We start from the raw sequence: 25,854 nt of genomic DNA on the forward strand, positions 1-25,854 counted from the left end.
ATGTACAGCAGAACCCGTATAGCAGGGAGCCGACACTGAATAGCATGTACAGCAGAACCCGTATAGCAGAGCCGACACTGAATACCATGTACAGCAGAACCCGTATAGCAGGGAGCCGACACTGAATAGCATGTACAGCAGAACCCGTATAGCAGGGAGCCGACACTGAATACCATGTACAGCAGAACCCGTATAGCAGGGAGCCGACACTGAATAGCATGTACAGCAGAACCCGTATAGCTGAGCCAACACTGAATAGCATGTACAGCAGAACCCGTATAGCAGAGCCGACACTGAATACCATGTACAGCAGAACCCGTATAGCAGGGAGCCGACACTGAATAGCATGTACAGCAGAACCCGTATAGCAGGGAGCCGACACTGAATAGCATGTACAGCAGAACCCGTATAGCAGAGCCGACACTGAATAGCATGTACAGCAGAACCCGTATAGCAGGGAGCCGACACTGAATACCATGTACAGCAGAACCCGTATAGCAGGGAGCCGACACTGAATAGCATGTACAGCAGAACCCGTATAGCTGAGCCAACACTGAATAGCATGTACAGCAGAACCCGTATAGCAGGGAGCCGACACTGAATACCATGTACAGCAGAACCCGTATAGCAGAGCCGACACTGAATACCATGTTCAGCAGAACCCGTATAGCAGGGAGCCGACACTGAATACCATGTACAGCAGAACCCGTATAGCAGAGCCGACACTGAATACCATGTACAGCAGAACCCGTATAGCAGGGAGACAACACTGAATAGCATGTACAGCAGAACCCGTATAGCAGAGCCGACACTGAATACCATGTACAACAGAACCCATATAGCAGGGAGACAACTGACTCTGCTTACAGGGCAGGAACGTTTTTATCTGAAGGGTGACAGAGTTTGGGATGAGGGAGTTTTGGATGATGGAGGAGGGAGTTGCGGCTGACGCCTGACGGAGATCGGTCCGAGGGAGGAGGCGGGACGCTGTTTCGCCTGACGCGGGACGGAGTTAAAGCTGACGACTGGCGATGTCCTAAAATGGACACCGTACCAGGGCTAGTAATGAAATGCAGCCCACAGTATCCATACAGGGGACTTCTAGCCTTGGGTGGTCATTTCAGTCCCTTTGCTTGTCACCTCAGGGATATGACCAATGACTTGTGATAACAGGGCTACAAAAATGCATAATACTATTGGGTAGATTCATCTAATTAAACATGGAGCTGTTTGGGTCAGCAGCAGAGCTATAGACTGTATCAAGGCATGCAGGGAGTTCCATTCTGCGACAGAGCCTGTGGCTTTGCAGCTGACCCAAAACTCCAAATCCCAGCGTTTTGCACTATAACCTATACTATACTAAAATATAATGCAACATGCTGGGAATTTGGGTCATCTGCAGAGCCATAGGCTATATCAGGAGATGCTGAGAGTTGTTGTTAGTAACTGAAACTCCCAGCATATCCTGATTTTTGGTCACTTCATACATGAGAAAAAAAAATTAATAAAAAGTGATCAAAAAGTCCCATCTAAAGAAAAATGGTGCCATTAAAACTACAGGTCATAGCGCAAAAAAAATGCAGCCCTGTATACACAGCAAAAAAAAAAGTTAAAGGGGTCAGAAACATACTCATTTCCGTACAAAAAGGTATCATTTTTTAAAAGTAGTAAAATAAACTATGTGATTTGGGTATCACTGTAATCGTATGGAACTACAGAATTAAGATAATGGCCCAGATTTATCAAATAATGTCTATGGTAGAGTTATTTTCCCACGTTTATTTGGGTGGTGGGTTTGAATAGCGTGTATCTTATTTATCAAGAAGGATGATGAATTTTGCGCAGCTCTGCTGTGGTGGGAAAAGCTCGACCACATACACTTTTTCTAGACCATTGTGAGGGAGGGAAGAAGACACATTCCCGGGTCCTGAATTTGGCAGGTTAGGTGTTTTTACTTCATTTCACAGAGTTGCCGGGACATTTTTACTTGCATTTTAGACGCTACAATCAAATTTGATTACGGTGTCTAAGAGGTTAAAGCTGGGTATCACAGTGATCGGTGATGTCTAGCATTAGAAATGGGTCCTGGTGGCAGATAGCTGCCAGGACAACCCAGCTATGACCTGCACTCAGCTCATAGAAGGGGAGTGGGACACTGTCATCCACAAGAGGTTAAAGGTTGAATTGCGGAAGGAAGAAGTGATTCTCACGCCTACTGGTAGATGGTGTAGCTTTGTGCCTAATGAATTACCTTTGCGCACAAAATAAGGACTTTTGACAAAAGTCGCAAATGATAAATACGTGACCACTCTGCATGGTCAAAAAGAAAAAGTTCTTCGGGTAGGCAAAAAGAGTGAAACTGTCTATATCAAAAGGCGCATAAAAGTCACTAAATATGCTGCGTGCACCTGAACTGCGCCAACCCCCCCCCCAAAAAAAAAAGCTCTAAAAGGAATGATAAATCTCCCCCATAGTGTTATTTGTTCTGAAAAGTGCACTGTGTAGAAGGGGAAGCCCCCCCCACCAAAGTTGCATTCTTTTTTTCCACCTCTCAAAAAATATATTCTTTTGCTTTTTTACTAAAACGAGTGGTGTTATTACAGTACAATTGGTGGTGCAAAAAACAGGCCCCCATATGGGTCTGTAGGTGGAAAATTTAAAAACTTATGGCTATTAACCCCTTCATGACTCTTTTTTTTCCTCCTTATCTTACTAGACCCAAGGCTTATTTTCTGCGTGACAGGTTTTTCCACTGATACACTTTTCTTTCATCATACAATGTATAACAAAGCCATAAAAAAATTATATGTAGGGCAAAAATTGAAAAAAATATTGAATTGCACAATTTTGTAGGGCAATGCTTTTTTCGGAGTTCAAAATCTAGTAAATCTGACATGCCATTTTTATTCTATGGGTCAGTATGATTCCAATGATACCAAACCATGTTCTCACCCCTATAATTTTTTTTACTCTTCCACCTACAGAGCTGTGTTAGAGTTTTTTTTTTTTGCGCCATGAGTTTTAGTTTTTAACGTTACTACTTTTGTGTAGTTCTGGCCTTTTAATCACTTTTTATTACTTTTTTGGGGATGTAATGTAACCAAAAATCAGCCATTTTGGCGTTTGGATTTTTTTTGCGTTTACACCGTTCAGGATCAGAAACATAATTTAAGAGTTCAGACAATTAATTACATATGTGGCGATACCAAATATGTGTATTTTTTCTTTTTTGTACAGTGTTTTATTTAAAAAATGAGAAAAGAGGGGTAAATTGAATTTTTATTAGGGGAGGGACTTTATAAACAATTTTTATAAAGGGGCCTATCATAATCTTGGGGGGTGGGGGGGGGGGGCTATGGAACCACTAGACACCAGGGAATAGCACCATTTAATGTTTAAGAAATTGCTGTATTTATCAGCATATAACAAGCATTAGTACCGAAATTTCCTTGGAAAAATTAGGGTGCGTGTTATAGGCCGGTGCATGGTATAGCCCGATAAATAGGGTAAACAATAAATGACGGATGTTGGCGCGATCTCTAATGCTCATCATTACCGGCAGATATCAGCTGGCATCTCCCAGTTATGATGCAGACCCGACCCGCAGGCTTGCATCATGTCCGCTCACCCGACCCATGACGTACATGTATGTCATGGGTCAGGAGGGGGTTAAAGGGGTACTCCTTTTTTCAAAATCCTGCCCAAGCTGCCAGCATTAATAAAAAAAAAAACTCTACTTACCTCCCTTCTCTCCCCCAGTGCCTTCAGTATCGATGCCACAGCCTCTACTGCGTTCCTCTCTCTGTTGCCGGGGGTCAATGAGACAGACTGCATCTCAGCTAATCATGTGCTGCAGTCAGTGTGCCGCCTCAGCCAGTGATTGGCTGGGCAGCAGTGTGGCTAATTAAAGGGGTACTCTGCTGGAAAAAAATTAAAAAAATTAATCAACAGATGCCAGAAAGTTAAACAGATGTGTAAGTTACTTCTATTTAAAAATCTTAATCCTTCCAGTACTTATCAGCTGCTGTATGCTCCACAGAAAGTTATTTTCTTTTTGAATTTCTCTTCTGTCTGACCACTGTGCTCTCTGCTGACACCTCTGTCCATGTCAGGAACTGTCCAGAGCAGGATAAGTTTGCTATGGGGATTTCCTCCTACTCTGGACAGTTCCTAAAATGGACAGAGATGTCAGCAGAGAGCACTGTTGTCAGACTGGAAAGAACTACACAACTTCCTGTGGAGCATACAGCAGCTGACAAGTACTGGAAGGATTAAGATTTTTAAATAACAATTTACAAATCTGTTTAACTTTCTGGCACCTGTTGATTTAAAAAAAAATGTTTTCCAGCGGAGTACCCCTTAAAGTCTTGGCCTCGGTGTTGGTGCTGGGTCTCAATACTGCACACTACTGTATCAAGCAACAGGATCAAACCGATAATTTTTTGTATATACATTTTTGTTTGAGGCGCTAGTCCAATCTTTTGTAGTTTATACAAAACAATTTCTGGTCCAATCTGTGTAAAAAAAAACTGTCTTAAATGACTTGCGCCTCATTCATTGATCATTATTTGAGTTTTGCCTCCATGACACCATCTGTTCTGAGTGCATGTTACTGTACAACATGATGTGCAGAGCTCTGGATGTTCTCTATACAGGCTCTGCTGCTCCTCATCCAGGTCTATAAATAATAAGGAGCAGCAGAGCCTGTATAGAGGATGTAATAGACTATTATCTCTGATTGGATTTGTTCTCTATACTCTGCTCCGCCACTTGCCACAATCACCTGCAGTCATATACAGGGAGAGAGCCTGCAGTCAGAGAAGTGCAGCTGCAGCAGACATTTCAAGGTCATTCGTGACAGTGTAACCTGTGAAGTGATAGTTCTACAGTTTTCGGTCTGTTTTTGTATTGCAGTTTATATAATTAATTTTTTTAAAACCTTTTTTGAACTCCTAGAGGATGCTACAGGACTTTGAAGCGGGTTTAGATGCTAAGTTTGCTTCAAAGCCAGTGAGTAATGGCTGCTTTCAGCAGCCAGGACTCACCACTGTCGCCAGACATTGGCATGATCTCCGATGACCGACATTAACCCTTTAGATGCCGTGTTTTAGAAGTTTAACAATCTAAAGGTGCACAAATACAGGTGCTGGCTGATTAGGACCCTCTGCAGTGCGATAATGAGGTCCCAATTAGCTCAGAGGTCTCTAATCCATGGGGGGGGGGGGGGGGGGGGAGGCACAGTATGATATTGTGTATGGATTAGATACTCTGCTACCCCCTCATATGGATTAAATACTGTTCACTCTCCAGATCTATTAGATAATATGCCCCCTATATGGATTAGAATTAGATATTATTCTCCTCTTATATGGATTAGATACTGCCCTCCCTCCAAACCATATAGGGTGCACAGTATCTAATCCATATAGGAGGTCACAGTATCTAATTCATTTCAACCGGTCACCACATCTACTGCACCACATCTAATTCATAGAGGGGGTTACAGTATCTAATCCATACAAGATGGCAGAGTATTTAATCTATATGGGGGGAGGGCAGTATCATAACATGACAGCATCTAATCCATTTAAGGGGGCACAGTATTTAAAGGCGAAATCTCATGGTTAAAAAACATTTCTATAATACCCAGGCTGCCTATATATAAAACAATAAAAAGTACTCAACAAATCACAGGCCGCAGAGATGTCCCTCCTTGGCCGGCGATAGGCTGAATGGCAGTGTGATGCATTGAGCTTAGGGCGATCAGCTGGGCATGTTGGGAGTTGTAGTTTTGCTTTGTGCAGTAGCTAGAGATGAGCGAACTTACAGTAAATTCGATTCGTCACGAACTTCTCGGCTCGACAGTTGATGACTTTTCCTGCATAAATTAGTTCAGCTTTCAGGTGCTCCCGGGGGCTGGAAAAGGAGGATACAGTCCTAGGAGACTCTTTCTTAGGACTGTATCCACCTTTTCCAACCCACCGGAGCACCTGAAAGCTGAACTAATTTATACAGGAAAAGTCATCAACTGCCGAGCCGAGAAGTTTGTGACGAATCGAATTTACTGTATGTTCGCTCATCTCTAGCAGTAGCCACTAAAATAGAGTGGGGAATAAAGTGAATATTAATAAGCCTGCACCCCAAGCTGCTCATTTAAATATTAAAGGGGTATTCCGGGCAAAAACTTCTTATCCCCTTGTGCCCCTGGCGAGGTGCCGATACAGCACCTCGCCAGGGGCACAAGGGGCACTAGATACGCCTCTGACTATACGTTATAATATACAGTGCTAATGATTCTAGTTCATGCTATAATATACAGTGCTGATAATATATGTTATACAGCATTGATGATCACAGTACTGTATAACAATATATAACAAATAAACTCCCTCCCTCCCTCAGGTTGGATTCTACACAGACAAGATTTTTAAGATAGATTAGGGTCCAAGCTGTGGGACCCTCATTGATCGTAAGAAAGAGGGGGCTCCAGCCCTTCACAGTGTTTTTCTACACAGCAGCATACCCTGGATTTCTCCATTTGGAGGTGGACTTCCCATGCAGTTTTAGATCACTCATCTGACAGTATTTTGGTCCGTTTTTACAAATGTTTTTATATATATAAATAATATGGTTTGTTTAGTTCCCACGCCAAGTTTTACCTGATAAAAAATACTGACCAGAATACTGCAGTGAGAGTGAGACCTTAGGGCAGTGTTTCCCAACCAGGGTGCCTCCAGCTGTTGCAAAACTACAACTCCCAGCATGCCCGGACAGCCAACGGCTGTCCGGGCATGCTGGGAGTTGTAGTTTTGCAACAGCTGGAGGCACCCTGGTTGGAAAACACTGCCTTAGGGTTAGAAGTCCTTAGCCATGATGTGCACTGGGCACTTTAGCTCCCTCCTAACATTTCTTACAATTCCTGGCAACTTTATGAACTTTTTTAACAGCTGAAAATCTGCTTCATCTGTCAGGACACATATTGCTCATTACTCAACATTTTCTCTGCAGCCAACGTTGTCAGGCATGCTGGGCATTGTAGTTCAGTTCTGCACCAGCTGGAGGTTCACACTTTGGAGACCACAGACATACAGTAATGTGCCCATGTAAATGCCAATTTCTTAACATCAGTATAGAGGACAAGTCTGTTTTTCTAAGTATTTAAAGGGGCACTCTGGCGCTAAGACATCTTATCCCCTATCCAAAGGATAGGGGATAAGATGCCTGATCGTGGGGGTCCCGCCGCTGGGGACCCCCGTGATCTTGCACGCAGCACCCGTTATAGTCAGTCCCCAGAGCATATTCGCTCCGGGTCTGATTACTGACGATCACGGGGGCCTGAGCATTGTGATGTCGGGCCCCTCCCTCGTGTGATGTCATGCTCTGCCCCCTATGGGAGGGGGCGTGACAGCTGTGCATTGAGGGGGCGGAGCATGATGTCTCACGGGGGCGGGGCAGTGACATCACAATGCTCCGGCCCCTGTGATCGCCAGTAATCAGACCCGGAGCAAACATTCTTCAGGGACTGATTATAATGGGGTGCTGCATGAAAGATCACGGGGGTCCCCTGCGGCGGGACCCCCGCGATCAGGCATCTTATCCCCTATCCTTTTGAAGTACCCCTTTAAATTCTTCATTTAATAACAATGCCAAAGCATAATTTCTTAGAACTTTGTATTGTGCTGTTCCTCTGTTACTCCTCCTGGAAATGTTAGTGAATAGGCATTACCATGGTTTATCCCTGCATAACCTGACTCTGCCCGCACTGACTGGCTGTATCAGAGCCAGAAGTGGCACACTACTTTTGACAAAGGGTATGGGAACACCTAGTTTTTGATATATATATGATCTGTATGTAAACCAGAAGTCCCAGTCATTGCTGCCAATATCAAGTTTGTGGATAGAAATGTAGCACAATGGCTCTCATATGCTAAGAGTGTCGGGTTATATTTGATGTTGGTTTAATGTTTTATCACTATTTATTATTATGTGCGTTTGTGTGGGTTATTTGGTGAAAATTTTGGCACACATTTGATTTTTTGGTGAATGTGGAAAAAATGAAAAATTCTCTCCAGAAGGATATAGAGACATTGGAGAGAGTTCAGAGAAGATCTACTAAACTAGTACATGGGTTGAAGAATAAATCTTACCAGGAAAGGTTAAAGGACCGTAAAGAAGATCTCCAGCATCAATTACCTTATTCTCTATCCACAGGATGGGGCATAAGTACCTCATTGTGAGGGGTCCGACTGCTGGGGCACCCCCTCGATCACCAGGATGGGACCCGGCGCTCAGTGAGGAGCATGTGCCAAGTCGGCGTGCGCTCCATTCATTTCATTTCCAAAACGACTTAAGTACAGCTCTTGGTCATTGGCGCTCCCATAGAAATTAATGGAGCGTGTACTCTCTACCAGTAGACGACACTTGCTCCTCACTGACAGATCGCTCCTGGAGATCGCAGGGGCCCCAGCGGTCAGACCCCTCGCGATCAGCTACTTATCCCCTATCCTGTGGTTAGGGGATAAGTTAATTTTCATCTGAGTACTCCTTTATCATGCATAGCTTGGGAGAAAGATGAGACAGAGGGGATATGATAGAGACTTTTATATAAAGAGAATCAACACAGTTAGGTTGGGTTCCACGCAGGTTTTTGGCATTTTTTGGAAAACTGCAGTTTTTGAACCAAAGACACAAATGTATTCAAAGGGAATAGGAGGTAAAAAAGAAAAGACTTATACTTCTCCCTCCTACTCGATCCACTTCTGACTTTGGCTCAAAAACTGCAGTGGCAGTTTTTCAAAAAACACCAGAAAAAAAACCTGTATGGGAACCCAGTCTAAAGGGGGAGAAGATATTTAAAAGAAGAAAAACTACCACAAGAGGACATAGTTTTAAATTAGAGGGGCAAAGGTTTAAAAGTAATATCAGGAAGTATTACTTTACTGAGAGAGTAGTGGATGCATGGAATAGCCTCCCTGCAGAAGTGGTCGCAGCAAATACAGTGAAGGAGTTTAAACATGCATGGGATAAGCATAAGGCTATCCTTCATATAAGATAGAGCCAGGGACTATTGATAGGATTCAGATTATTGGGCAGACTAGATGGGCCAAATGGTTCTTATCTGTCGACACATTCTATGTTTCTATTCTAACAAAAAAATGATAAGTAGGAAAACTAGCATCAAGAAAAATCATTTAGAAAAAACAAATCCAAAACATTCCAAAGGACCAGAATTGAAGTGATTGGTGTGGTGTTGTAGGGTTTTTCAGAAAATCTATTCATCTGTTTTGTGGTCAGCAATTTTCCCGACAGAATTCTCTTTTTTAGACTATGTTCGCACGGCGGAATTTCCAGACGGAATTCCACCAAAATATTTCACTATAAAATTCTGCTGCAGCAGAGTACATTGGTTTCAATGGGATTCTGCAGCGCTGTGCACACAGTTGAATTTTTATAGACTTGTCTATTCTTTCTGCGTGATTTCTATTGGAAAAGCATTGCTATCTATGAGACAGGGCATTTCCGAGCTATCCTAGCGCCCGCCGGAGCATTCAGATGCGGGGAATGTTGGCCCATGTTTTCAGGGGCGGACATTTCACACATTTTTGACTGTGTGAACATGGCCTTAGTAGGAAACCTTAATAAATATGTAGGTTTCTTATGCAAATTTATTGCCATGCCAAATTTTTAGGGTTTTATTAGATTTTTGTTGGTTTAGTAGAATTTATGCCACAGGCGCAGCCCTGGTGCAGACATGTAGCAAACAATGTGCGCCAAAAAAAATTATAATCCCAGTTGGAAAGAGCTTAAAGGGGTATTTCGCCCCTAGACATCTTATCCCCTATCCAAAGGATAGGGGATAAGATGTCAGATCGCCGCGGTCCTGCTGCTGGGGAGCCCTGGGATCCCCGCTGCGGCACCGCGCTATCATTACAGCACAGAGCGAGTTCGCTCTGCACGTAATGATGGGTAGTACAGGGGCCAGAGCATCGTTATGTCACGGCTCCGCCCCTCGTGATGTCACGGCCCGACCCTTTCAATACAAGTCTATGGGGGGGGGGGGGGGTGTGGCGGTCGTCACGCCCCCTCCCATAGACTTGCATTAAGGGGACGGGCCGTGATGTCACAAAGGGGCGGCGCCATGATGTCACGCTGCTCTGGCCCCCGTATCGCCCGTCATTACGCACAGAGCAAACTTGCTCTGCGCAGTAATCATAGCGGGGTGCCGCAGCGAGGATCCCGGGGGTCCCCAGCAGCGGGACCGCGGCGATCTGACATCTTATCCCCTATCCTTTGGATAGGGGATAAGATGTCTAGGGGCGGAATACCCCTTTAATAATTGAGAGCCAATGCATATTAGGAAGATAGAACACATATATGGCTGTGCTGTACCCCAGAGAAAAAGCTGATATTTTATACAGTATTATTTCACTGAATGATATTGCAGCTCAGGATGTTCTTGTAAACCTTAGGATGAGAGAGGAACAGAAGACGCAGCATATGTTGGGCGGCCGGTTGTTTCTGCAGTCCCGATGGTGGAGGAGTGTGAACACCAGCATTTATGGGTGGTCCTACATCTAATTTTACTCTGACAAATCTCTGGCACATTACAGCTATCATAGAGTAATGCTTCTCCATGCTATCCAGCATCCAAGAGGAAGCCACTAGTAAACCATGTGAACTCAGCTATGTGCTCCCGTTTTTTTTTTCTTCTGGCCAGACCTCATAATAGTCCCCATTCAGGGCTGCCGGAGGAATGTGTTGACAACTGCCACCTACAATGCGTCCTTTTCCTTTTAATGCGCTCAAGTACAGACTAATATTCTCTTTGCCAAATGCGTGTTTACTGACCAAGAAAAATGTTTTCACTTAAAGGTAAAAAATAATGCTGCGCCGTGTTAGCCCAGGACGCTTGCAACTGTGTTTGTTTTTTCCTGTTTTTGTGTTACTTTTATTAGAATCAAAAACATGATTCTCATGTTTTATTATTTACATTATTTTTGTATTAATCATATTTTATGTACTTTAATCTGTGTAAAAAAATAAGCAGATTTATTATTATTACTGTTATTATCATCATCGGTATTGTTATTATTATTACTATTTATTACTACTACTACTAATATGAATAATAATGTTATATCCACAGGTGGTAGCAGGAGATATGCAAAAGGTACTAGTTGCACCTGGGTCCTGGTGTGTAAGAGAGCCCAAAGGCCCCCTACAACATAAGACCCCAGTATATTAATAGAGCACGGTAAACTTTTACATCAGTGTGAATGGGTTTCCGCAAGACCTGTTCACACTGAGCAATTTCAGCAGCAGAAAATTCCACCGCTGAAATTGTTCCGCACAGAGAATAAACATGTTCATTCTTTGTGCGGAATTCCGTGAGCTCTGCATAGCTGTCAATGGAGACGGCGCAGTGCCATGGGGTCCTACCGCCGATGGTGGCTGCCAGGCTGAATCTCTGCTCGCTGAATTCCGCGAGCGGAGATTCAGTGTTCATTCCACAGTGTGAACGCACCCTCAATGTAACACCTATGAAGATATTATAAAATTATTATAATACTTGGCTTATGTATGCTATGATAAATGGTCACTATCTGTTAACAGTGAAGGGATTATCCCAGTGTTTCCCAACATATGTGCCTCCAGCTTTTATCCCTATGATAGTCTGACTGTTGGGATCCCCACCTATTATGAGAACATTGGTCAATTGTTAGTAGTGCATATGTTTAGCCACCTTTCCATTTATTCTCTGTAGGACTTCCGGCTAGGTTCGGAAGTCCTATAGAGTGACTGGAGTTCGTGGCTGAGCAAGTGCGCTGCTGCTCCATTCACTTGGGGAACAAGGGACCTCTACTTTCATGGAGGTCGGATGTCCACCAAACAGCTAGTTATCATGTACCCTATTTATAGGCAAAACGCTTTTAATGTTGGGATATCTCTTTTGACCTAATTCATTTGCCGTCCTAGAGGGGTGCCTCACAGACAACCCCTGTTCAGATGCCATAATAGGGCATACAAAGGTCATAAAAGGGATCCCTCTCTAGGTGGTCTACAGAGGGCAGACAGAAAACAGCCAGGTAGTCGACAATGAAAAGAGAAATGGATAGCCAGAAGCTGGTGATGGGTCAACCCTACACATTCAAGGTCAACCCTACACACGTCAAGTTGTAAAGAGTTGAGCCGACAGTTGTTCTTTATGGCAGCCACCTCTGGTGACAGCTTATCCCCTGTTTGGACAAAGGACTGGGCATCTTTCTCCCTTAAAGGGGTACTCTGGAGGAAGAAAAATGTTTTTAAACCAACTAGTGCCAGTAAGTTATGCAGATTTGTAAATTACTTCTGCTAATAAATCTTAAGCCTTTCAGTACTTATCAGCTACAGAGGAAATTGTGTAGTTCTTTCCAGTCTGACCACAGTGCTCTCTGCTGCTACCTTTGTCCTTGTCAGAAACTATTCGGAGCAGGAGAGGTTTACCATGGGGATTTGCTCCTGCTCTGGACAGTTCCTGACATGGACATAGGTGGCAGCAGAGAGCACTGTGGTCAGACTCTAAAGAACTACACAACTTTTTCTGTAGTATACAGCAGCTGGTAAATACTGGAAGGGTTAAGATGTTTTAATAAAAGTAAATAACGAATATTTATAACTTTTTTACACCAGTTGATCTGAAAACATTTTTTTTTTCCTCTCTGGAGTACCCCTTTAACATCTGTCACCAGGAGAGAGTCAGGACACATGTATTAGCTTCAGCATAAACTGACTGACTCTGATCTGCTATTTTTATGTGGCTGAAGCAAGTACCAAAGGGTATGCTGTAAGCCGATTATTTATTGCAAAACCAACTTTTTGAAAGATGTCAAAGGAGGTGTTGGCTGAATTATTTGGGCTCAGCTTACTACAGCTACAGCCGTAACAAGGGGGCGGGACTATGACATCACGAGCTCCCGGCACCAGCTCCCGTGTTCGTAACAGTTTGTTCCAAACGCTGAGCAGCGGAGTACCCCTTAAGTTGGTTAGGTGCCAGTCCACCCGCTTCTAGTCCTATTCCAGTTGATTTGCTCCTTTGGTGGTTCAGTGTTTATTTTGCACAAAATCCCAGTGTTAGTATATTTTAATATTGTATTATAAATGATATTTTATTATGTTTAGTCAACATGTGAAAATCCAATATGCTGCGGAGTATAATTTTATTTCTCTTTTATTGCAGGAGATCTGTGACAAATGTTCAGAATTTCATATCGATATTCGGATGCCCATTTAATAGCCGAGCCAAGGCTATAAAAGATCAGAGGTCGTCCCTCATAAACCCTCTGTAATAACCTTATAATAGACATGAGCATAAGAATAATTGCCATGAGGTTTGGTATCTAAAAGTGATAAATTAAAAACAGATTACCCTGCTGTCATGGCATTGGTGAGTGATATCTCTGTGATAACCGAGTGAGATTCTCTGAAGCCAGAGGATTCTCATAACAGTGACATTTTTCATATACATTGTAGCCTATTACCTACTACTTATCATGTAAAAGGTTACATATAGAATGGGCTTACTATAACCTTATTAAATACATATATTTAACGAGCCACTAGAAACCAATTGTATTGCTGATCCCACCTATGGGCAAAGATACTATTGTCAAGTACTGCAAGGTTAGCAGACAAAGGGAGAAATGCCTAAAGGGTCTGAGGGGATGTGGTGTCTCCTTAGTGAGACTACGATCTGGAAAATGTAGTCCTATAGGCCATGCAATGTTCCGTAGAAAAAAAAAAATGCAAAGTAGCTATCCTTCAGAAGGAAAAGATCTGACTCTCTAGTGCCATCCATTTAAAGGGGTACTCCACTGCTCCAGCGTTCTGAACATTTTGTTCTGAACGATTGGCTACAAGCTGTTGGGGTCGTGACGTCACGGCTATGCCCCTTGTGACGTCACTCCACGCCCCCTCAATGCATGTCTATGTGAGGGGGCGTGGCAGACACCACGCCCCCTCCCATAGACTTGCATTGAGGGGGCATGGCGTGACATCCCGAGAGGCACCGCAGCTCGTAACCAATCGTTCGGAACAGAATATTCCAAACGCTGGGGCAGTGGAGTACCCCTTTAAGGTAGCTTCCCTGTAAATAAAAGGGGTATTCTGACATAGAAGCTTATTCCCTATCCACAGATGAGAGGATGCCAACCACTAGGATCCTCTGTGATCTCGAGAACTTTGTTATGAACGGAGAATGCATGCTGCTGCTTCATTCATTTCCTATAGGAGTTGAGGTAGGTTTCTGAGTGTTGTACTCACCTATCTCCGGCAGGTCCATAGATAATGAATGGAGTAGAGAGTCATAACAAAAACGGAACTTATTCTAAAGATGATAGGGGTTTCCAGCGGTTGGGCCCCCCCATGTTCTGACATTTATCCCCTATCTTGTGGAAGGGGATATGTTCTATCTTGGAATGCCCCTTTAAGGCTTGACCCATTAAAGGGGTACTCCGGTGCTTACACATCTTATCCCCTATCCAAAGGATAGGGGATAATATGCCTGATCGCGGGAGTCCCGCCGCTGGGGACGCCCGCGACCATGCACACGGCACCCCTTTTGTAATTAGTGCCAGGAGCGTGTATCACGCCCCCTCCCGTAGGCTTGCTTTGAGGGGCGGAGCGTGATGTCACACGGGGGCGGAGGCGTGACGTCACACGCCGCCGGCTCTGCGGTCGAGCGTAATCAGACCCGGAGCGAACACGCTCCGGGCACTGATTACAAACGGGGTGCCAGTGGCGGGACTCCCGCGATCAGGCATCTTATCCCCTATCCTTTGGATAGGGGATAAGATGTGTAAGCACCAGAGTACCCCTTTAAAAAGCCTTGAAAAATGTCTAGTGATTATATAGGCCCAGATTTATCAAACTGGAAAAAATGAAGTGATTTTCCCACAAGAACCAATCACAGCTCAGGTTTCACTTTACCAGAGCTTGTTAGCTGAGCTGTGATTGGTTGCTGGGGGAAAATCACTATTTTTTTCTCTCACACAGTTTGATAAATCTGGGCCTATGAGCTTATGCAGAATTTCCTCCAAAATGAAGAATGCCATCTTAAGACAGTTTCAGCTTGCTGGTTGCTGGTTGGTTACTCTACCCATCTCCTACTGTCCCATAAAACTAGCATTAGGGTGCTCTTTAGATTTCTCTTGTGGGACTAGCTGCTATTCGATGTACAGTGGTCCCTCAAGTTACAATATTAATCGGTTCCAGGCCGACCATTGTATGTTGAAACCATTGTATTGTGAGACCATAACTCTATGGAAACCTGGTAATTGGTTCTGAAGCCACCAAAATGTCATCTAAAAATAGGAAAAAGTGAGCATTAAAGAAAAATAAGTAGATAACTAATATAGATAAAGCAAATCCTTCCATATAAAAGTAAGAGAGATCTGCTGGGAGCTGTAAATCACGGTCTAATTCAGTGTTTTACAGCCAGGGTGCCTCCAGCTGTTGCAAGAACTACAACTCCCAGCATGCCCGGACAGCCTTTGGCTGTCCGGGCATGCTGTGAGTTGTAGTTTTGCAACAGCTGGAAGCACCCTCGTTGGGAAACGCGGGTCTATGTAGAGGACAAGAGCTTATTCAGGGTCCTGTACAGTACACAAAATGTCCTAAAAAAATTTAAAATGGAGCCGCCCTTACTTGGTGTCCAAAGGAGCAGCTAACCCTGGCACAGGTAAATAGTACAGAACATGTAATACCTCCCTGTACTGTAGGGGGGCGCTACCAGACAGCCAGTCAGTCCATACACTTTAGGAATACAGGAGTTTTACCAGTGAATGCTCATTCTGATTGGTCAGTTCTTCTGGCCAGTGACATGTTTCACACATCTGGACTGTCCGTACATTGTATGTTGAGTCTGGTTTCAAGTTACAATGGTCCAGAAAAGACCATCGTATGTGGAAACTATTGTATATTGAGGCCATTGTAAGTTGAGGGATCACTGTATATACCTAGTCTGGGAATATAAAGCCTTATACAAAGCTGTAGTTCCATGGTACGCCTCTTTTTCCAACTTTTTCAGTGATAGTCTCATCTTCAAATACAAGATGTGCCATTAAAGGAGAATTCCGGAATATAAAAATTGTGGCTCATACTGCCGGCAGTAAAAAAATAAAGATGTACATACCTTCCTCCGCTCCCCCGGCTCCGGTCTCCCCCGCGATCCACTTCCTGGTTGCCGGTGGTCGGATGAATCATACTGCGCTCAGCCAATCACCGGCCACAGCGAAGTCCGACTCGGCCAATGATAGGCTGAGCGGCAGTGTGAAGACGCTTCAGGACACAAAATTCTTCACTACACCGGCACCTGCGGCTGGGGCCGAAAATGTCACACTGCCGCTCAGCCTATCGTCGGCCAAGTCGGGACTTCACTGCGGACGGTGATTGGCTGAGCGCAGTATGATTCAATCGACCACCGGCAACCAGGAAGTGGATGCGGCGGAGACCGGAGCCGGTTACCGGAGGCCCCGAGGGAGCGGAGGAAGGTATGTACATCTTTATTTTTTTACTGCCGGCAGTATGGGCCACAATTTTTATATTCTGGAGTTCTCCTTTAATGCCTGGGAGGAGTCCAATAGATAGAGTCCCATAGTGGGAATGGACAGTTTGTGGTAGTACTTATGGTATGTTGTTCTCTGCGAGGGAAGCCTTACTACCGAGATAAGGTCAACAGGCATACTTGAAATACACGAATAAGCCAAAGCCACCAGAGCAAGACGTGCTCTTTGTAATGGCTCCATGTTTTGGTCAGTGGGATGGTTGGAAGTGGAATGACTTGAGTGTCAGTCACGTCTCATGGCTGGGTAACAACTGCTTCTGCTGTGGTAGAATTATAGGGCGAACATCATATAGAGAGAAGCTGAATGTCACTTGTGCTTACTCGGCACTCTCAGATATCCCTCCTTAGCCCCTATTATCTGCCGCCTGTCTTCACCTAATTACTTCACAGTTTTAGTTGAAGCCAAAGGGAGAGGAATGTAGTGACAACATGTACGTAATGGGAGGGGGAGGGGCGCACAAGACACCGGTCTGCTGCTAACTATTACACTAGTTCTCTGGAAGCTTCAAGTTCAGGTACAGACACAAGCTGCCTCCTATGGAAATATTCTGTAAAGAAAACATTACAGTAAATAAATCACAAGTCATATTAAGAGGCAGTGAACCCAGATTAGAGGGTTTGTTATCAGCAAGTGTGAAGTGCCATCTAATCTACATGAATGGTCTCTGCCACTTGAATACACATTGCCAATGCCCTTCCCCCACTCCCATCTTCACATTGGAAAATCTGTTGTTAACTCTCTCTACGCTCTTATTGAAGTGAAGCACATCCCTCTTCTGGGGGTGGAGAATTTTTTTTCTTGTTGCATGTGTTTTTCTGTTTGCTTTTTCGTTTAACCATTGTAAATATTTTTGTTTCCAATGTTTATATGGAGGCTCTGTTAAGGGTCTATATTATATCAATTTCATGAATAAAAAAAAAAAGTTTAAATTCAAATCAATAAAAATAATTCCGTATTCTTTATTAAGAGTGATTAATATGAAGGTGTCTAATAAAACTTCTAAGGGAGGAATTACAATTTGTACCATGCCCTACAGGATCTGGAAAGTTGCATGGCTATAAATACATCAATGGTTTTGTCTATGGTAAAATGTATTAGACTCAATGACATATGATACCTGGTCCCTAGTCAATCACTTTTTTTTCACAGATTTTAGGGAATATATACATGATCCTGTAAAGGCACACTGACTGCTGAACTGCTGCAGGTTTTTCACTGTGAAATTTTTCACTGTGTTATAAAAATGTCTAGGGATTATGATCTTATCAAGAATTTCCTCCAAAATGAAGAATGCCGGGGGAGATTTATCAAAACCTGTCCAGAGCAAACGTTGCTGAGTTGCCCATAGCGACCAGATCGTTTCTTTCATTTTCACAGGCCTTTTAAGAAATAAAAGAAGCGATCTGATTGGTTGTTATGGGCAACTGGGCAACTTTTCCTCTGGACAGGTTTTCATAAATTTCCCCCAATATCTTTAGACAGCTTGTTAGATGTCAGTGCTTGCTGGTTGGTTACTCTACCCATCTCCTACAAAAAAACAAAAAACTAAACAAAACAATGCTCCAGGTTTATTGCAGATTTTTCTCATTGATGTAGAAATGCTGCAGAACCAGAACCAGGACCAGCCTTTTGTATACTCCAGAATGCATCACCTCAGCAGGTCTAAGAGGGCACTGCGCTGGCTCCCCTCCCCTCCCCTGCATGGTGGGCATCTCTCAACCTGCATGGTGGGCAGCACTCAATGCATTGAACCGTGAGCACGTCCTAATGACATTCTTACAGTGACAGAGCATAGTATAGCAATTGTGTCAATACCCCTTTACGGTCTATTCACACGCACAGTATTCTGCGCAGATTTTATGCGCAAGATTTTCTGCTGCAGATTTCAATGTTAACTGAATGACAACACAATTTAAATCCTGCGCATCAAATCTGTGCAGAATACTGTACGTGTGAATAGACCCTTAAGGAGATCTCCGGTGAAAAATAACATCCTCTTTCCACAGGATAGGGGACAGATAGCTGATCACGGGGGGGGGGGGGGGGGGGGGGGGGACAGCTGAGGCCCCCTGTGATCACCAGGACGAGACCCGATGCTCAGTGAGGTGAGCTCATATGGGAGCTTTGAAAATACCTGAGTACAGCTTTGAAAATACCTGAGTACAGCTCTTGGGCATCATCGGCGCTCCCATAGGAATGAATGGAGCACATGCCGTCTACCGGTAGACGACACGCACTCCTCGCTGAGAGTGCCGTGGTCCCATAATGGTGATTGCGGGGGGGGGGGGGGGGGGGCGGGGGATGATAGAGGATAATTTATTTTTCAACGGTCGCAAGAGGCTGCTCTTTTCCTCTGCGCTCTGGCATCACTTGTCATTCATGCCCTGGCAGGGCGGAGAGAAGGAGGAGCAAGAGCCAAGTGAAGTTTGGTATGTTTTTTTTTATATAAATATATATTGATAAAGGGAGCTACCAACAGGAGGTACTTACTTACATGAAGGAACCTATGAAATGGGGCAAACTACCTACTGGGGAAAGCTGTCTACCAAGGGAACCGACCTATCAACATATAGAGGGGGCCACCTACCTCTATCCCCCTAACTCACTTACGTCCCCAAGGGGGCATTATTACTGTTTGGGATATATAGATGCTCATAAAATGGGAAGCCTGAGATGTTTGTCTGGCATGTTCTGCAGAGAGTCATGGCTGGAAGAAATTGTCCAGGGGCTAGATGGAGAAGAAAAAGGAAAGTGAATGCCTTCAATCAGAGAAGACATCACCTATGAGTCACTGGATGTAACTGCACTGTAATCTCTTATAAGGTCTGTATGGGTAATGACAGCTGTCATGGTGTGGCAGTGATACGTGTGGCAGTATGTAGCAATTTCACTGGTAATATCTTTCTACTTATAGTTTTGTTCGGTTGCATTAGGAAGGTAACATTTCATGACTGTATGGTGGTAATATTTACGACTGGTGTATAGGAAACAGTATTATATGATCATGTTCAACACAGTAAGAGTGAAAGTAAAGCATAACATTTTGCTGTGGGTAAATCATTATCCTCTTATACCCTGAAACTGTTGTTTAAAAACACCCAAGACATTAATTGTGGACAATATATAAATGCAGTCTTAAGGATATTTAAATTCTTATATGTCCGAGGCAAGCACTGAGCCTGCCCGCACTCCCCATGCATTCACTTCCTTCCTGAGTGTGCTGTGCTGTGCAGGGTCTCTTTATCATGGCAGGCTGCTCTGTAACCTCATCCTCTTTGTTTTCAGACAGGAGTCTAATAGAGCAAAGAGAAGTGATATTCCCTCCCTCAATTACTGGTCTTCATCCCTGTCTGTGCTTCAGCATGGACAAAGAAGATACTGCAGCCCAACAGGACCATGTTCTGGATGGTATGGGGATCCCTATTGGTCTTTTTTTTATTTATATATAAGCCATGATTCTGTTTAAAATAAAGGAGATAAAAAATGTCTTATAACGTATATAAGAAAGGTTAAAGGGGTACTCCGCCCCTATACTACAAAGGATAGGGGATAAGATGTCTGATCGCGGTGGTCCCACTCCTGGGTACAGCGCCGGAGGCTCTTGACGTCACGGCCGTGCCCCACTCGTGACGTCATGGCCATCATGCCCCCTCCATATACTTGCATTGAGGGGGCCTGGCTGTGACATCCCGGGTGGGCCTGCGGCCGCATCGCCAGTCATCCGGCACGGAGCAAAGTTTGCTCCGTGCACCGAATGTCTGGGGTGCCGCAGCCGAGATCGCGGGGGTCCCCAGCAGCGGGTCCCCCACAACCAGACATCTTATCCCCTATCCTTTGGATAGGGGATAAGATGTCTGGGGGCGGAGTACCCCTTTAATGTTTGGCCAAGATGTACAACATAAAAAGAGTTTTCGATTCTGACAGGGCCCATTTAAAGCAACACATCTGTGGTTGTTTGTTGGGATCTGATGACTTATCTGATATTTAAAGACTATTGTGAGCAACATGTGATTGAGTCCATACAATTCTATAGATTATGTTCCCATAAGAAATTTTTTTACAGCATGACTTTCCCTTGCACTTTCTATCATTTACGCCTTTTATTTGGTTATATTTTTTTATTATATGAAACTGTGTAAAAAGCTACATTTTTCATAAGCATTATATGTATTTGTAAAAAAGAAGTGTAGAAGGGCACTGACCAGAGTAGATGTCATCTAGATCTTCATACCGAGGATCGGAAATGCGGGATGGCATGGATAGATGCTACCGAGGGCGCTTGAGCGCCCTCGGTAGCATCTATCCATGCCATCCCGCATTTCCGATCCTCTGTATGAAAATCTAGATGACATCTACTCTGGTCAGTGCCCTTCTACACTTCTTTTTTACAGTGAATTTATTATGTCTCAATTTATTTTCTCTCTATACTAACCCATGTTTAACAGCCCATACTTGTCAGTGTTCCCCTCTCATTCTCTTTGTGGCTATAGTATTGTATGTATTTGCCCAATATAGCAAAGTAGTTTGGAATAGCCATATTAGTCCAGTAAAGTGGATGCAAAACATAAAGGAAGGACTCCCGAAAACTTGCCTTTACAAAATACTGTCAAATAAAAAGGTATTACAAGATTCTGCAACATTCTACGATTTTGCATCCAAGATAGTATCAACAGAGGGCAGTGTTGAGTTATACGATTCCGAATTGTAACAAGCAGCAAATCAGCTTGAGCGCAGCTGGAGAAAAAAAAAGTCTGGCAATAATTCAGTGTACTTTGCATTTGAATATTTATGATTATTATGCATTTATAGCCCTGTTACAAAATATTAATTTTGCAGCTACACTTCAAAATCTTACAGTTTTTACAATACAATTACATTATCGCTCTTTGTGACACTCTGGGCACGTTATTAAAAAAACATCATTTTACAATCTTCTAACTCATTAAGTCTATCCGTGTCGAGCAATAAGCCGCTGTGACCCAGGGCAATTTTAATATTTTCCTATTTTGCCTTATTGGTTCAACACATCTTTAGACCATGTAATTTGGCAGATATTGTTAAAACAAAGATCTCGCGGCCACATCGCATTTCCTTCGTTTTGCCTAGGGACTGTTGGGAACACAGCAAAAGTGATATACAGCTGGGATGTGCTCGAACACATGCAAGATACATTAATGGACTTTAATGGGAATAAATTCTTGCTTTTTTTTTTTTTTTCCCGGAAGCCATGTGTGAAGGACCAAGACTTAACTTTCTGCTCAAAGGAAGGTCAATCTAAAGAAATATTTAAAAAAAAAAAAGGCAAGACCTAAGTCATCTTTCCAAAGGGATGAATTAACTTTTTCACATGTTGCTGGTTATTACAAAGAAAAATCAATATAATTAATAAGGATAGAATGGAGAATTGGATACAAAGAAAAGGAGACAAAGAGTGTAGAAAGGGTAGGGAGAGGCAGGGTGGAGGTGAAGGAGACTCAAAAAACAGACAATGGGGAGGTAAGGGCTGGAAAGGCGGGAGGAGATATGTAAAAGAAGGAGTGAAAGAAAGAAAGGAACAATGAAAACTGGGGTTGTCTCGGAACGTGATAGAGAAAAAAGAAAGAACATGCAGCGTGGAGCAAGAAGGCAAAAGCCCAGAATGAATGGAAAGAGTTAAATATATCACAGCAGACAGAAGCAATAGTAACAGGTGGATACACACAGAACATATAGCAATACTTACATGGTACTATAAGATGATGTCGTTTAATGAATCATTCCAATCTTCAAGCTGAAAAACATTATTAGGGGGATAAGCCCTTTATTTTAGCATCTGTTCCTCAGATTAGATTGTAAGCTCCCTGGGCGAGCCCGCCAAATATTATTAGTATGAAGTATCGCTGCCAGGGAGCTTGAGAGAGCATGAATAAATGATCACAATAATAGCAAATTTGCTAAGGATTTGGATGTTGCACGAGTTCAGATCCAAAGTGTTCCAAGCCTATTATTGCCTAAGGTAAGTTGCTAAACTACGCGCAGCCTCCAGTCCTAAAACGCTCTCAGCTCCCCATTAGCTAAGCTCTCAGGGAAAAGCTTTACAGTGAGAATACTCAGTCAATAATGTCTTTTCAAGGTGAAGTAATGTAAAGTCAATTACTAACAGGACCAGATGCTTTTTGGCCTTTCTGATCTTTACTTGTCCCAGTCCCATTTGCAGGGACAAACTCCAAACCTTTGGTCAAGTAACATACTCCGGTTTCCATTAACATTTCAGTTCTTTTCTTTTGTAAATATTTCACTTTTTTGTTGATTTTTAAGCTTGTTTGTCTTTTCTTTGTTATCATGTAAACATGAAAACAAAGTCATATACAATAAATAGGCAAAGTTCTAAGCCCTGTATATGAATGTGTCTACACCAGTGTTGTCCAAACAGTGTGTCCCCAGCTGTTGCAAAACTACAAGTCCCAGCATGTCCAGACAGCCTTTGGCTCATATTTGGTACGCTTGGTCCATATATGATATGTTTCCCAACCGGCGTCCCTCCAGCTGTTGCAAAACTACAACTTCCTGCATGCCCGGACAGCCTTTGGCTGTCCGGGCATGCTGGGAGTTATAGTTTTGCAACAGCTGGTTCTACACGGTTTGGAAATCACTGGTGTAGACACATTCCTATACAGAACTTAAAACTATGTCTAATGTTTTGGATCGTTTTTTTAGAGTGTTTTCCAAACAGCGTTTTCCAGCTTTGGGCTGTCCGGGCATGCTGGGAGTTGTAGTTCTGCAACAGCTGGAGACACATTGTTTGGAAAACACTGGTCTAAACACTGTTTCTACAGCGGTTGCAAAACTACAACTGCCAGCATGCCCGGATAGCCAAAGGGCATGCTGGAAGTTATAGCTTTCCAACAGCTGGAGGCACACTGGTTTGGAAACATATCGAATATGAGCCATAGGCTGTCTGGGCATGCTGGGAGTTGTAGTTATGCAACAGCTGGAGGCTCACTGGTTGGGAAAGACTGCTTTAACATATCATATATGAGCCAAAGGCTGTCCGGGCATAATGGGAGTTGTAGTTATGCAACAGCTGGAGGCTCACTGGTTGGGAAAGACTGCTTTAACATATCAGCCAAAGGCTGTCTGGGCATGCTGGGAGTTGTAGTTTTGCAACAGCTGTAGGCACACTGGTTGGAAAAGACTGCTTTAACATATCATATATGAGCCAAAGGCTGTCCAGCATACTGGGAGTTGTAGTTTTGCAACAGCTGGAGGAACATTGTTTGGAAAACACTGATCTAAAAGAAGGAGATCAAAAACATTAAACATAGTTCTAAGCCCTGAATACTATACGAATGCATCTACACCAGTGTTTTATAAAGTGTGGCTTTGGCTGTCCGGGCATGCTGGGAGTTGTAGTTTTACAACACTGTTTAGAAAACACACATCTTTACCCCACTCTGAAAAGCAGATCCAAAAGTTGACAATTGCAAGCCCACCCTGGTTGGCAGCGTCAGCCTGTGCAAGGTGTATTAACATAGGCAAGGCTAAGCAATATGTACTTAGGATATTTGTACATTCAATATTTGAACACAGCATAGCTGGCATGCCTATGTGCCAAGCTGAACAAATAGATTTCATGCCCTTTTTCTTCTGGAACACAGTGAAACCTATACTGCATGACTGACACGTCTATGATCTTTCTATTTATTTGCAATGGCAAGTGTATAGACTAAAGAAGAAATAAATATATGTAAGCGCCCCACCTCCTAAGACACCATAATCATATTATTGCATCTGGACAAACAAGCAAACGAATAAAGTTGGAGACATTGACAGCACTTACCTGTGAGGTGACAGAAGAAGGCTTTAGGTGGAATGCCCAGCTGTTGAGGGTTGCTGAGACATAGAGACAAGTCAGGTTGCTGCTGCCTTCATCTGGGACTTGGAAGTGCTTGCATTGCCTTTGCCTGCCTGGCTCTCCTTTTCTTTGTGCGTGTTTTATTTCTCGTCTGTAAGAGAAAAAACGAAGGTTCTTGTCACTGCAAACTGTGACACACTTAGCAGCGTGAAGTAAGGACTGTCTGGCGTGGCATTATGGCATGGGTGGCACAAGAAAAAAATCAGACAGAAGCCAGAGATGTCTGAAACACTCACCCCTCTGTATCATTTCCAGACAGACAAAGGATGGACCATGCCTGAAAACAGAATACATTCCCAACTATTGTTGTGAAAGCAGATTAGACATACAAAGCATGTAAGAGCCTTGAGCCACGAACTGTTACTTAGTATATCAGCTAATCACAAAGAAGCTTATCGCTATATATATATCTAATATAATAATATATGCCAATATCTACCACTTCATATATAATATATGCCAATAACTACCACTACATATATAATATATGCCAATATCTGCCACTTCATATATAATATATGCCAATATCTACCACTACATATATAATATATGCCAATATCTACCACTGCATATATAATATATACCAATATCTGCCACTACATATATAATATATGCCAATATCTGCCACTACATATATAATATATATCCAATATCTACCACTACATATATAATATATGCCAATATCTACCACTTCCTATATAATTTATTCCAATATCTACCACTTCATATATAATATATACCAATATCTACCACTACATATATAATATATGCCAATATCTAACACTACATATATAATATATGCCAATATCTGCCTCTACATATATAATATATACCAATATCTACCACTTCATATATAATATATGCCAATATCTACCACTTCATATATAATATATGCCAATATCTGCCTCTACATATATAATATATACCAATATCTACCACTTCATATATAATATATGCCAATATCTGCCACTAAATATATAGTATATACCAATATCTACCACTTCCTATATAATATATACCAATATCTACCACTACATACATATACATATATATATATATATATATATATATATATATATGACAATATCTGCCACTACATATATAATATATGCCAATATTTGCCACTTCATATATAATATATGCCATTATATAGTATGGAGCATTCCAAGGTAAAAATTAATGAAAATGCTGCAAAAATACCTATTCACTTTATTGCAGGTCATAAGCTAGGCTTATGCCGTCTATAGTTTTTGTATGATTAAACTAATCAGGATTCTTCATATTTTAGATGCACTCACAAAAGCTGTTGGAGCTCGTGACATCTACAAAACCACTTGTAAAGATGGTCATACACATGGG

The 25,854-nt window shown here is 42.8% G+C and overlaps 1 protein-coding gene across 1 annotated transcript in view; it reads right to left on the reverse strand.

The window, feature by feature from the left end:
* The window catches only part of RGMB (repulsive guidance molecule BMP co-receptor b), a 116,907-nt gene that overhangs the window by 67,990 nt on the left and 23,063 nt on the right, over positions 1-25,854 (reverse strand). Inside the window, exons 2-3 of the mRNA XM_056537551.1 lie at positions 24,421-24,586; positions 22,324-22,371 (exon numbers count right to left, since the gene is read on the reverse strand). Of these exons, the coding sequence (XP_056393526.1) occupies positions 22,324-22,325 (2 nt within the window). The 5' untranslated portion in view covers positions 22,326-22,371; positions 24,421-24,586. The remainder of the gene's footprint in view (positions 1-22,323; positions 22,372-24,420; positions 24,587-25,854) is intronic.

Source organism: Hyla sarda, chromosome 1 (genome assembly GCF_029499605.1).
Source record: "Hyla sarda isolate aHylSar1 chromosome 1, aHylSar1.hap1, whole genome shotgun sequence".
In the NCBI taxonomy this organism is placed as follows: Eukaryota; Metazoa; Chordata; class Amphibia; order Anura; family Hylidae; genus Hyla; species Hyla sarda.